Source organism: Pithys albifrons, chromosome 1, assembly GCF_047495875.1.
Source record: "Pithys albifrons albifrons isolate INPA30051 chromosome 1, PitAlb_v1, whole genome shotgun sequence".
In the NCBI taxonomy this organism is placed as follows: Eukaryota; Metazoa; Chordata; class Aves; order Passeriformes; family Thamnophilidae; genus Pithys; species Pithys albifrons.
The window spans coordinates 46772128-46787049 of NC_092458.1; the positions used below are offsets into that span (position 1 = coordinate 46772128).

The 14922-nt window shown below is 34.8% G+C and overlaps 1 protein-coding gene across 6 annotated transcripts in view; it reads left to right on the forward strand.

Moving 5' to 3' along the window:
* DACH1 (dachshund family transcription factor 1) overlaps positions 1–14922 on the forward strand; it is a 363193-nt gene that overhangs the window by 299361 nt on the left and 48910 nt on the right. For all 6 annotated transcript variants that reach the window (XM_071550161.1, XM_071550144.1, XM_071550152.1 and 3 more), the window contains one exon: positions 12526–12677. In XM_071550161.1, the coding sequence (XP_071406262.1) occupies positions 12526–12677 (152 nt within the window). The remainder of the gene's footprint in view (positions 1–12525; positions 12678–14922) is intronic.

Sequence of the window (14922 nt, forward strand, 5' to 3'; positions counted from 1 at the left end):
GCTTTCAGACCATACTGTCTTCCTTTTACTTGAGTACTAAAGGTAGAGGTATTGCGCCTACAACAAATAGTAATTAACTTACATGTGACTTGTCAATTCTTATATCTCTGCATGTAGTTTAATGTCTATATTGAGTTATTGTTTCTCTGGTTTATTACCAGTTTGTTTATATACAGAAAGAAAGCAGTAACCTGCTCCAAATGTGCTATTGGTAGGGCAGCACAGAGCTGAAGCTTTAAACCAATATTTTCATTATCTATACCATGCGTCCTTTATTAGTGGGTGGATTGAAGGGGTTTCATTCTGGTTTTGTGAGGTAATATCAATGACTGATAGTGAAATGTCAGCATTAATGCATACCATTTTGCTAGCATAATTAAATAATAATCTGTTGAAATATTTAAAACCATTAGATGAGTTAATCAAATAATTTGATAAATTTTACATTTGACTTCTCAGTTTTTTAATAAAACTGAAAAACACCAGTTTCCACATCTATTACCATATTGTTATGGGTGTATTTTTTATGTGGCTAAAGTTTAAGGAGCCAAGTCTTTTCTGCTCAGTCTGATCAGTTCATACATGTCTATATGTATGTCTATGTGCTAGAGACATGTAAAGTATTAATAGAAAGTCAGTGAGTGTTCACAGAGCTCTCTACCATATGGCCCCTGTGGAGGATAGAAGGCACTGGCTAGCTTAAGCCTGCCATATGGACCCGGTGGAAAAAGGTAGGTCTTGCACTCAGAGCAAACCTACCATATGGACTGGGTGGAACACTCAAAACTCTAAACATTTCTTGTACACCAGGGCCTTTTACACAGAAGAATGTAAAAACATACATAATACATTACACACAAAAGACATTAAAAAATGGATCAATTGTTTAGGTTTAATATACTGCTTTCAAGCCATGTCCAAAACTATGTAAATAATCAGGGCTTATTTTGGAATAGCAAGGAGGATCATCAATCATTTACAACTGACTTTTTTACTTTGCATTTAACATCTGTTGTATAATGGCAATGTACAATAGCACCCTTAATGCTGTACAAAGACAGAACACCCAAAAAGAGTGATAGGGTTAAAGCAAAGTTTTTCTGAATGTGGTCCCCTGGGCTTTTCCCTCCTGTTCTTAACCTGAAACATAAATCTACCACACTGTGTAAGAGTTGTGAGGCAAGTCATGGATTTGAAATGCCTTCTGTGCTCTTAATCTTTTGGGGAGTTGAGATTAAGCACAGGGTAAGATCACTGATTCAACTTTATTCCCTCTGAAGAGTGTGGTGTTACATAGTGGTGTCTTCCTTGGTAGACCAAAGATATAGTAAAGTAGTACAGTAAAATGCTCAGTTTCAAATCACTGGACCTAATGTTGAACCTGTTTACACATTCCCATGTAAGCATATCTGTATTGTCTTGAAAACAATAGAAAAAGAAGTCAAGATCTGTTTCATTTTGCAATTAGAAAGATTATTTGGGCTCATTTGCCCCTTCAGATTTCTGTCACACTCTTTTCTCAAACTGCATTTTCTTGTCTGGTCTTGAAATTTCAACAAGCAGACTAATTTTTTCATATCTTGGAAGGGGAAGAAACTATTGAAATAAAGATAATTTAGAAACAATATGTTATTGAGAAAAATATTTGAGATGTAAGGGAAAATTGTGGAAAGCAGTATAATAAGCTGACTTGTAGACCAGCTAGGACAAAGAGAAGACAAAGGAGAGTGGTTCTTAAAATAATAATTATTAAAGAAGGATTTTGATTTTACCTTTTGAACTCATTGCGCTAAAAGTTTTGTAATTGCACTAAAATTTGGTATACAAGCAGCATTCATCAGTAGCACTGACTTCCTATCAAAAACTGAACCAAAAAACTCACTGAAGTTGCTGTGACTTGCTTGTCTCAGTTTTCTGGGTGCAGCAGTTTACAAAACCATGCAGAGTGGTCATTTCTTGATGCAGCTCCTGTTTTTCTTTACTAGTTGGGCTAAAAGCCAACATGCTATGGGGATACTGAATATAAGTATTATCATTAAATATTTAATGAGATCATCAGACTGAGATAATAAAGCTTGTGCAATTTGTTTCAGTTTGTTTAGGCAGTAACTGTTTTCACAGTACCATAATGGTAAAGATCTCTTGATTCCAGTTTTGTTTATTTACAGTTATCACACACATCATAAAGTCTTAGAGAACCTTTGAAACACTCTAAGGATTTGTATTTTGCTTCTATTACATAATATCTATAATTGCTTAAGGATTGAAATAAATAATTTTTGTTGGCATAAACATTGAAACATCTGCAGAAATTTTGATGTGAAAGAGAATCACTAAGAAGATCTGTCCCTGTGGTGGAGTTGCAATGCATATTTCCTTGATATTATGATATGATACAGATAAAAGACTGAATGAAATATTTAATTTGCATGAATGTTTTAAACTGGATCCCATAAAAGATTTTAATTTGCCAGCATGTTTGCTGTGTAAAGTACCTTAATTTTCCTTATGTAATGTAAACCAAACTGATCCATGTTACATGATGACTCCGAACTATTTTTTATCTTCTTAAATCAGTGCTGAATGTAATTCATAATGCATAAATGCATAAAAGATATTTTTTTGTATTCTCTAATATAAATTCTGATATATTAGCATAAATTACATATTCCAAGACATGAAGACACATGCAGGCCAAATCTCACTTTAAAGTGGATGCCTCAAATGGAGCAGAAAAAATTAGAGGTAAAACTTCTATGTTATTCTATCAGAGAGCATCAAGCTCGTGAATGTCATAGAAATGTCACTGATGGACAGATTCTGGCAGCTTGTTGCAGATGTGTGATGAATGAATTGCAAGAGAAAACATGTAAGATGTAAAAATGCTTGCCTTTTCATTATGAATTTTGTTTCTGAGTACTCTGGGGTTTAGGGATGTTTGTTTGTTATTATGGATTTTTGTGAAAATCAAATATTGGGATATAATCTATAGACAGTGGTTTGAGAAATCTGACTATAATATTGTAAAGAACTCTTTCTGATGCTGTAAACTATGAAGCTGATATTGAATTCCTGTAGGCAGACAGCCAAATTTCTATTAGGATATCATAACTGTATAATCCAAACTGTGTACATCAATTGCTGTCTACAACATTTGCATGTGATTACCAGAATCATTCCATAGATTAACACATTAAGGATGTTTATTATATCTGTTAAAAAAATATTGTGGAATAATTCTAAAAAGTGAGTTGAATGCACTCTCTTATGCAAATGGGGAGGGGGGGGGTAGGGGGGGAGGTTCCCAGAAGTAAGGAAGTCTCTGTATTATAATGGTTCATTGCTTCATGATACTGAAACAGCTCACTTATTTTGTGCCCTTCCTGATGGGAATTTGTCAAAATGGGATGCTTCACATCCTTTTGTTTTCTGTAGCAATTGCTGTATTAGGGGTAAAAATTATGATCTTCGAGTTACTAGGTAATATATTTCTGCAAAAGTGTTTATTGTTGTTTGGTTACTTAAACAAAGACTAGATGCTAATGAACTACTGATGATCAAACACCTGTTCCCTTAACCTCTCAGAAGCTTGACAGGCCTGGACCAACACAGTCCCCCTTTGTTTTCAAAGTATAGCTTCTTACCCTACATTTCCAAAGCATTTGAAGCTTTTCCTTACATGTTCATTAATTCCTGAACTTATTGCCCAGTAGCCCCATACAGTTGTGTCAGTTGAGTCTACCTGTCTTAGTTCCTGATTATTTTACTTTTTTGGCATCTTTGACAGTAATACACCTGGAGTAGGAATTTTGGCAAGGCGTAAGCTCAGGAACAGCTTTTCTTAACATGTTCCCGTGTTGCTATGTATTTTCAGACTGGCTGTCTTATTCACTGGTCTAACTATGTATTGTAAATCTGAATGTTAGAGGTAATTGCTAGTTACTAGAATCATGGGCAATTGTTAGGGTCTTACAGGAAAGTGAAGAGAATATGAGCATAAATGTTTTTAAGTATTGAGTTTCTGCAAAAAGGACTGTCACTGATATTTTATATATTTATCTAAAATACAAATTTTTTTTTGTGTTATTATAATAAGAACCATGATGGAATTCTGTATAAATATTCAGTTAAACAAAGCACTTACATTAATAAATAGATCCAGTTTTACAAATTCTGACTAGATAAATATTTTTCTGCTGGGACAGATGACTAGTATAAGTTGCCATAAATTTGAAGTGTTTAAACCACTGTTGAACTTCTCTGACATATTTATTTGTACTGTTGACTTCTGTGCTGCCAGTCTACACCAGATGCCAAGCATGTCTGGTCAACCTCATCTGCTTGCCAGAACTCTGGGGATGAGGGTATGGGACAGGTTATGGGTTGCTAAATGAATGACAGCTGATGAGTGTTGCTCAGACACATTACCATATATTTATTTTCTGTATGGGCATCTGATTCATGCTGTCAGCAGATTACCAAGAACATGGGCAATGTGACAAGGTAGCAGGAGCATTAGTACTTAGTCCTCCATAATCACAATATGGCTAAATATGGCCTTCTTGAAAACTCTGACTTTTTTTTTTTCCTGAGGAGAATGAATACTAGAATTATTAACTGAATATAGACCAAGAAAAGTAGTATGAATACAATGCAGTTCCACGTATTAACACAAAACCTTCATCTTCAGAGAATTACAAGTTACCAGCTGTGCTCTTATCAAGAACTCCCTTCTTAGTGCTGTAATTTTAGATGACAGTGACAAAAGTGCTCATACTGTTGATATTCCTTATTTTTAAATCCTGAAATAATAGATGTTTTTCAGCTTTCATGACACATGTCCAGAGTATTATTAATCCAAATCATGTGGCCCTTGAAATGATCCAATAAAATCTAGAAAAATGCAATTTTGCATTGTGTAATATTTTTTCTCTGCATTTTTCTGTAGCCATACAAAGGCAGTTATCAGGATGAACAGGCAGCACAAAAATAAGTATGCATGCTGTGGATGTATTGCTTTGTGTATTGCTTTTATCAGTTTAGATGTGTATCGTTATGTCCATAATTTTGAAAATGTGAGGTTTAGTATACAATACATTCGTTATGCAGTCTTAAAGTCCATCCCTAATTTGAACTTTGATTTTAATCAGGAATCTATCTTAGGCTGAAAATACTTGACTTCATCATTTGATTCTGCATACATTTTTGAAAGCTAGATGTATGCTCAGGCTACCTACATGAGGGACCCAGATGCTGAGCCAATGCAGTAAAGGAGATTCAATAGCTAGTACCATGAAGGATGGACTTTGATTTCCTAACCAGATTTCCATTTGCTACGTGGATGACCATGAACAACCTTCAACATGACTTTACAAGGAGCTGAGAATAACTGTTGTGAACCTATAGGGAGACACATTTGGACAACCCTCCACGTACGCATATGCATATGAGCAGTTCTCACAGAATTGCTACAATGCCAAGAAACAGTATTTTTAGCACTCACTATTGCCTGGCTGGTGGAGTGGAGTTAGCAGAGTACTAATTGGGATGTTTGACATGAACCAGTAAAATACATTTATAATTTTTCCAAAGCATAGATTGCCTTACTCTCCATCTGATTCATGTCATTAACATATAAGGATCTTTAAAAAATAAATAATGGGCATACTTCTTATAATTAAGAACTGCAGGTTATACTATTTTAAAGTACCATGTTTTTATTCTAATATGTTGTTAAAAATAAAAAATATATAGCAAACATTTTTAACCATCGTTTCTAAGAGTTTAGAGTTCGTTTCTTAATTTCTTCAGAGTTCATGAGTGTAATTTTCTATCAGGTGTTCCAAGTTATATGTGTTTTATGATTATCATATAAATACAGAATCATTCTCTGACCATCCCATTTCTTCTTATCCTGGTGATTCTATGTACTTTAAAAAATTGTATGAAAGATTCTATGAGTAAGCAGGATACTTTTTATTACGGAGATAAACTGCATAATTTTGTCTTGCTCATTATGTGTTATGATGCCAAAGTACACAGAGTAGAAATACCACTGGCATTTTAACATTCCATTGTATGGTAAAATACCTTTGTTTAAAAATAGGAATGATAATTTATTCTGAAATATTGTGAAATCCTTAGAATAAATAAATCAGCCAATACTGCTTGACCCAGCCCTAATCAGTAATAGGCTGCAAAATAAGATAAAGGTTATTAAAATAATCCTTTTATTGAAAGAGAAAATTAGATAAGTTGTGCTGATTGACTCTGAGGCCCTCCTAGGGACATGTAAAATGAAGAATAAACTCAACTTGATCTAGTCCAAAAAGCCTGAAGAAATCCTCACAGCTGGAACATCACCACTAATTACATTTCTGCTTTTTTGGATATGTTATGCCAACTCTTTTCCATTCATTTATAGTGATGTTATACCAGTAATTTCTTAACAAAACTAAAATATGTGGTCTCTAAAGAACACATTTTTATATGTTTGCTTTGACAGCTGTAAATTTCACATATATTTAACTGAAGTTCTTGAAATACTGCAAGAATTACTTGAACAAAATATGTTGTCTTAAGAAATGACAGTTTGCCTGTTTTGTCTATATCTTGTTGAATCAGTGTAAATGCCTTGCTTCTGGGCACTCTTTCTTCCCCCCTTCTTCACCTCATAATCCCAATCCTATAATCCCTTTCCAAAGTGTTTGGCCACCTTGAGTGTCCTTCTTCCCTATTTTCTCAACTTTCCTATTTCCTCACGTCTTGATTACTCCCTGACTCCTTGTCAAGTCATCTCTCTTTCCAATCCTTCATGTCTTTTTTCCAGCCAGTGAGTGATAAGTTCCTTTTTTTCCCTCTGTGCTTGTAGATAAATTGGCTTACAAGGTATCATCATAGAAGGGATATCACTGAACCCTGGAGAAAGAGAGGTCCCAAATGTTGTGTTGAAGAGGTGATTCTCCATCTGGTTCTAATTTGCCATTATGAAGACAACTCCAACTGCAGTATAATCAGTGATCCTGTGCAGTAGTAAAGAATGATCTGTAGACTTGTCTTGTTCTTGAATGGGATTAAAGAATACTGGAAGTGTATTGTTTAAAACTCTTTTCCAAAAAGGCAAATCATCAAGTTAGAGTATTGTGTTTTCAGTTAAAATCTGATAGAATTGCCAGTAAGTACAAGTCTTACTGCTGGCAGGCAAGTCCTGCATCTAAACCTACCTCCAAAATTGACACATACAACTAAGTTCTCATGGTCTTTTATTCCTGTGTAGTCCTTTATATCGAGTGAGGATGTGCATATTTCAAAGCCATACCACTTATGAAAGTGGTCTGTAATGGTAGACTTGATATATAGGTGCATGAGTTCGGAAAGGCCTACTTGCACAAAGATATGCAACTGCATTGGGTACAAAGCCATTGTTCATAATGTACACATCCAAGAAACATATTCTCAGTAGCTGTGATCCTTTCTATGCAAGCTTTTAACCTTCTAGTCATATTTCATTATTGGTGAGGTACTCCTCCCAAAATCCTCAGGCAAACATACCAAGCCAAGAAACAGAACTCAGTGGACAGCATTTGCAATGGTACTATTAACTCTGAGAGCACCAGCCCCTTTGAAGTGTTACAGAAACAACAACCATGAGTCAGTCTATTTGAATATTTTATATTCCCCCTGGTTTCCAGCTGCCACTGTTGCAAATGTTTTGTGTAAAAAAGAAGGAAGTAAATAGTAGATTGGAAAAAGAAGTTTTTATAAGAGTTAGTTTCAGTACCTTCCTTTTACAGTTTGTAACACCCCTCACAATTATCTTGCAATGGCCTCAGTTATATGCAGGGTGAATATTGAATGAACAAACCTACAAAGCACTTGGGCAAGAGGACTGACTTTATTTTTAAAAATTAATTAATTAATCAATTAATTAATTATTTTTTTCATTCATTCATGTGTGTAAGTATGTATTTATAATCTGCCTGAAGTTAGGAATCATTTCAGTTCAGGACATGGGACTCCTTCTTTTTCTGTGTTGATATAAATCTGTAATTAAAGATTAATTAAAATAGAAGAGCTTCTCACACTTGAAGCTTCTAACTCTCAGGAAGGTGAAATATAAAGCTTTGTACTTAGGTGTGTTTCACAATGTAAGCCAAAATCATATTAAGCAAAATGGATTGCATTGTTTCTATAATGTAGAAAAAGTATGTGCACCAGATTTATGGTAGTAGAAAATGGAAACAGAATCCTCTTTCATCACTCAAATGGTAGGAGTGAGCCTGTGTTAGGAACAAATATATGTGAAATATTTTGCAGAGAACAGAAAAGCATCAAGATGCGTTACAAAAACCCCAAAACATTAAATGATTACTGAACGGCAGTAATCTGTATAGTTTGGGGGGGTGGAGGGGTGTTTGCCAGTTATTATGGCTTGCTTTCAAATCCTGGCAATATCAATATTCTCCCATTTGATTGTTGACTGCTCTGAACTTATCCTACTTGCTTTTAGGAACAGAGACAAGAGAATGGCTACCTCTATTCGTCTATTATTGTTTAAATAGCTGTCACAGCTTCCAGGATGTCTGTTTCCATTTTATCTGGTGAACGAATAAGATAGAATGGCAACAAACCAAACACAGTGAAATATGTTTGTTGCATTTGGCCCAAACCAGCTGCTATTTACAGATAAAATCTAATTTGAACAAAATAAGGTGAATTTTGGAAATTGAGGCAATGGATGGAGTGGTTGTGGTATTTACAAAGATTTTAAAGATACGTGGCAAATTCAGACTTGCCTATTATGGGGTTTTAGTTCGTATGTCAAGACACATATTCATCTCTGACCAGATACTGTAGAGGCTTGGGTAACAGCTTGTTTATTTGTTAATTTATAACTACTCTGTCCCCAGCACAAGCCAAGGCAGGCCAGAACACTTCTTTGTTCTGCCTTTTCTTTCTTTCCTTCCCCCCCCCCCCCCCCCCTCCGCCCCTTTCCATTTGTTCTCCCTGCTCTGACAATAGAGTTGTAGATTTACCCTATTTCCCCTTTTGCCCTGACTTGTCTTCCAACACTTCCTTTGATGTGTTTAGACTAAAATGCCAAATCTCTGTTTCCCAGCAAGGGCTCATCATTTTGCAGCATTGCTCTGCTAATAGGTTGAGAGGAACATTAGTAGTTCCTTTGCAGCAGTTTAAAAGATGTTAGGCTAATGATTATTTGGAAACAAAGATATCTCATTCTATTGAGAAAAGAGGACTTGTGCGGGATTGGAAGATTTTTAAATGTTAAAGGCAAGAGGTCATATTATTTTGCTACTCAGATATGTGCTTATGTTTTAATTGGCTGTGTTTACAATGTGGTTTTTCTTAAATATGCGTTTTTTCAAGATTCCCTCAATCATCCCTTATCTCACATCCACAAATATCCATGCTTCCTGTGTATAATATGTACATTTGCTCCGTTTGAAACATGCTCACACTCCAAGTTTATTTCACATGGTACATCAAGAAAACAGTCACATTAGTCTGACTTTTTTTTCTGAGTTGACATTTCATTAAAATAAGTTCACAGTAAGTTCATCTCTCTAGTCTTACTTTTCTGTGTAAATTTGTTTCTGTTATTAATTGTAACATAAGAGTTTGGATGTTATTTTGAATTCATATCATTCTAACCTTTTTTGAGTTACTTTGCCTATTGCAAATTGTTAAAAAAATCTTTGCAAACTTTGCGTATTTTTAGCATGCACAAAGTACAGCAAGCTTAAAATTAAATGAATTTTGCAGTAGTAATACAGTAAAAAAAGGGATTACTTGTTTGAATTCTATGGCAAAGCCTGTGTTAGGAGCTTTCTGTATCTCAGAAGTTACATGGAAGAGCAGTTTTTTAGTTAACTAAGACATGGAATTTTGAAGTGGGTCAGTTTTATCTAGTATATTTTAAAATATTTTGACAGTTTGACACCTAAAATATCACCAAGATTCCAAGTAGTCTTAGAAAGTATGAGACATTATTGGTCCAATTTTCTGAGAAACCTAGGGGAAAACAGCGTCTTTTCAGTTTCTCATTTATATGAATCAACTTCACCATGAATACTAGTGATTTGACTCTTTCTTGCTATACCATGCAAAAGCAATACCTTCACTGGAACCACTGATATAGACAAATCCTTAGTGAAAAAAACCTAAGTGATGTAACATATGAGAGGCTTTTTAATTTTTTGTCTGTGTGTTTTTGTTTGGTTGGGTTTGTTTCCCTTTTTCTGGTTTTTGGGTTTTTTTGTAATTTTGGGTGGAAATCATTTCAGAAATTGCAGCAGAGCACAAAAGTTTCCAGCTATGCAATAATATTGTGTAGTGTTTATCAATCTATTGTCTAACCTGTTTTGCTTAAGTTTTGCCTTGTTTCTTTTGGTTAATGAAAGCATAACAATTCTAACAGCAGTTTGGGAAAAAACATTTGGTAATGGTTTTTCACATTAGAATAGAATGCGAGAAGTGGAACTAAGCTAGTTTCCAATTCCCAGGAATACCTTATTTTTCCTAATAAATGGTGAATATTTCTGTAATATTTTGAAAGTTGGAAAGAAGTAACTGATATTTAGGGACAAATTTTAATATGTTACTACAAAATTACTACAAAGCTATCCATGCTGCTGTGGGGTAGCATGAGGACAGCAGATCCATCCACAGAGTACACTTTTAAGATCCTGCTTTGAATCTTAGTCAGGTAGATAGGAAATGGTTCAGTAATACAAAGCCAGGTTTTTTTCTTGGCACTATGTGTTATGACTGGGAAACTTAAATATAGCTGAAACAATCCTTGTGACTCTGAAAAGGTTAAAACTTTCCTTGGTAAACATCAACTTCTTTCAGTAAACTTACCTTGGAATGATGTCTTTATGAGAAAGTAGTAATTTGGCATGAATTGTGACAAATAGGTGATATGGAACAGGATCTTACTCCTTCTGGGGACTACTCTCAGCCTGAGCCACAGTGAAGGAGAAAGAACAGCATTCAATCAGTCATCTTTGGCTTCTCTTACAGTCACTTGTAAAGGAAGATTTGCCTCTTCCGGCAGCAGTTGCCTGTGAGAGTTCAGATGGATTAGTACCTTAAACTGATGGTGTCTACTGTTTTCCACTGGCTATAGAAATTGCTCAGTGAGACCAGTCCAGAAGCAGATACCCAAATTCCTGTTTTGGTATTTCTGTGGAAGGATAAAGTGGGCCAGTCTTTTACTTGAGCACTATAAATAGTGGCCAGCACTACAGATCTGGTGGGGAGATGGGGCAAGAAATGCAGGTAAACTACACCAAAATATATATAATTTGCAATGATCAAAGCCCAAATGGAAAAAAGCAAATCTGACAAACTCCTTTGTAGTCAAATAGCTGTGCAGAGATCTCCATAATACCTAGAGTACATTCTGATGTCCTTGTATTGTACTGATACATCAGTATGTGCCAGTTAGTGACTGAGCCCTTGGTAAGAAGAGTATGTATACATATATATGTACCTCTATATACATATGAGTAGTTGTCCTTTTGAAGAATTCACATTACCATGTGGTGCAAAGAAATTGACCTAAATTTCCATATCATATCAACAGTAGTATAAAATTATTTCAGAAAGATAAAAAAACCCCAAACCAAACAAAACCATAAAAAACACCCCCATAACCCCCCACAAGCAAGAGTATTGAAGTTTCTATTAATTTTGAGGTTTTTCTTTCCTTTTTTTTTTCCCCTCCACTTCTTAATCCATTCACAGATTATCTGTGAAACTTGAATCTTAGAAATCTTCAAGCTGTGGGAGTTTTTCCGCATTCTGATGTCAGAACTGATCAGATCTGATTGTGACAAAGATCCCACTAAGGATTTTAGCACTAATTGTTAGAAGATGTCTGTGCTTAAAAAAATTAGGCCAGTGATTGTTACCATGCTGTTAATTTCATGTATTGTTCAGAGCATGTTTTAATTGGGGGAATCAGGTGTACTTTCTTGATGAAAAATGTATTGAGGTGCTGTAATTTTTCTTGGTGTTGCAAAATCTTCTGAGCTGTAAGTGAAACCATTAAGAGCAGGAAGGGTTAATTGTATGGGAAGCCTCGTATTCAAAGACTTCTCATATACAAAATATATGTCATGCTAGAAAATCTTCTATTGTCAATCCAAATAGAACACAAACTAAAATGAGATAATTGGGAAGGTGCCCATAAAGTCAGCCTGAATATATTATCACAAGTATATGTGAGATAATATTTGTTTTAAAAAGATTCTATGGCACTGTAAACTCAGTCTCATTAGAGACTGCATTTAAAAGGCTTATAAAGTTACTCATTAATGTTATCTTGTTGTATCTCCACAGCTTTTTCATTAAAGAAAATTCAGCAGAAAGCATTTTCTCCTGATAGCAGGAACCAATTTGCAATAAATGTTCTGGAAACCACTAGGGAAGCCATTACTGAGGTCTAATAAAAACAGACAAGCGTAACTTGTTCTATATTTTTGTTTCAATCACATACAGATGAGACCCCGCTCTCCACACCAACCGCAAGAGACAGCCTTGACAAACTTTCTCTAACTGGGCATGGGCAACCACTACCTCCGGGTTTTCCATCTCCTTTTCTATTCCCTGATGGATTGTCCTCCATAGAGACCCTTCTGACTAACATCCAGGTAGGCCTTTTTGTAGATCAGCTTAAAGGGATGAAGAGGAGCCAGTTGCAGATTTGTCTAAATTAATAAAACCATTCTAGCTTAATCAGTTCATAAGATTATTTGGATCAACTCATTTACTGAAACTTTCTAGTAATTTAGGTTTTAAAGGAATCACGGCAAACAAATGGATTTAGAAGCTGACAGACACAGTACATAAAAATACAGATTGTATATTAAACCACAGCAGAAAATTCAATGTAAATTACATTGGTGTGTTTAACAACATTTGTCTTCAATGCTCTTTTTATTACAGGCTAATGAAATGTATCTCACTGTTTAACTTTATCTCATTTACTAAACAGAGAAACAGTTCTTTAATAAATAGTTATTTTAAATTGCTGGAGTGCCAAGGTGGAAATTATATATAAAGCTATTTGAAATGTGTCTCCCATAAAAGCATTTATAAAAAGCACTTCTTTTATAAATAAACTCATTTTGCTTAAGTACTGTCTTCAAAGAATAGACTTCAAAGGGTATTACCAAATTTTTTACAGATTTCCTCTTCAATACTCACAATGTCTGTTGTATGTACAGTAGAGCTGGTTTCAAATATTATTTAAAGTATACACCAGTATGTAGCTTAAAGGCAAGTTGTTGGTGTTTCATATTAGAATGAAGAATTTCTTTTTCGTCTACAAATTGAGTGATCTTGTGTTACCTGATGCAAATTTTACAACAATGTGGTTTTATGTTGCATGCAGAAGCAAAATGATAGTGCCAGAAGTAATGCAGCCATATTATACTCATTCCACCTAAGTCTCATCCGGGTGGCTACTAACTTCTAATTTATTTGTCACCATATTATTTCCTGCCTGTTCCTGCAACTACATGAAATCAATTGTATTGTATTCATCATGGGATATAACCAGAGTAGGGCCAAGTCCTGCTCACTTTGCTTTCTTAAGCAATCTTGTTAAAGCTTATGGCACTTCAAAATTGTTTTGTGAAAGGTGTATGCTTCATTCATTCATTGTGTTTTGAGGTCCAATAAAGGTAAAAAGTACTGCTATTTAAGAATTAAGTATTCCTGTATCTGACTGGTCAGAAAGATCATATTTATGATTGCTTTTTGCTATTCTGAGACTTAACATGTTAAATATGTAAATCATGAACCAAAGTAATTTGATAATAGTTAACCATCTTATAACATATCTGCTGCAATATGGAAAAAATGTATTTTTTTCTTAAGGCAGAAATACAGTTAGTAATGTTTTAGCTGTGCATACATGTACAGAAAAGTTTTTAGTAATTTTTTGACAAATGTGTGCACTCAATGTTTTTAGACAGCAACCTAATGAGCAAAGCATTCAGCATCTATAGGTTAGCTAATCTCAAGATTGAATATGAGAGTGCTGCGCTACTTCAGGATAAATGATCAGGATTAATTTGCCAAGAATACACTCAGTTTTGTTTTATAGAAAATGTGAATGTGAAATTCAGTCATTACTTTTTTTTTTTTTTAAACCCTAATCTTGTCTAGAGTGAAAAGATAAAATAAAAGGCAATGATGTAAAGAAAGCAGAGACTTCTTTATGCCTTCTCTCATTGTGCTTTGGTACATCCTACTCCTTACCTTGAGGTTCCATGTCATTGACAAATCATCCATCTGGGAAAGCTGGTGGGACATAAGTCCTTTTGGATTTTTTCAGTTTGTCCCCACATCATATTACATGGTTTCCACAGATGTTTAGGATACCTTTAGTATACCGTCAAGGTATTTCTATTCCCCACCCCTCCCCTGCCCCAGATTTAATCTTTATCAGGACAAAATTAGAAAACTACTTCATAAAGTAAAAATTGAATAAAATTAGTTTGATTTTTTCCCATCTGTGTAGGAAAAGTTAACTTTAAAAGCAGTAAAGTACATTACAATAAGATACAGACAATGGTGGCAATTTCTTTAATCAATGCCATCTAAAATAGTTTCCAGTTTTAGCCACTATTACAATGACAAGGGGCTACCCCATGCCTACAAATGAGTTAGATACTGTAATACTGACACTTTCAGAACTGAGTTTCAGGTATTTGACTACAAGTTCAAATTTATTAATGGCATCTGTGGAAAGAGAAAATTTTGGGCCATGGTCCCTGCCTGCAGTGTCATTTCTAACTTTGCTAGGAAATGCATAAACCCAGGATGCATTTAGTACATGAGTTAGAAGGACTCATGTCACTGAGTAAATTCCTCCTTCCTGTCCTTGGG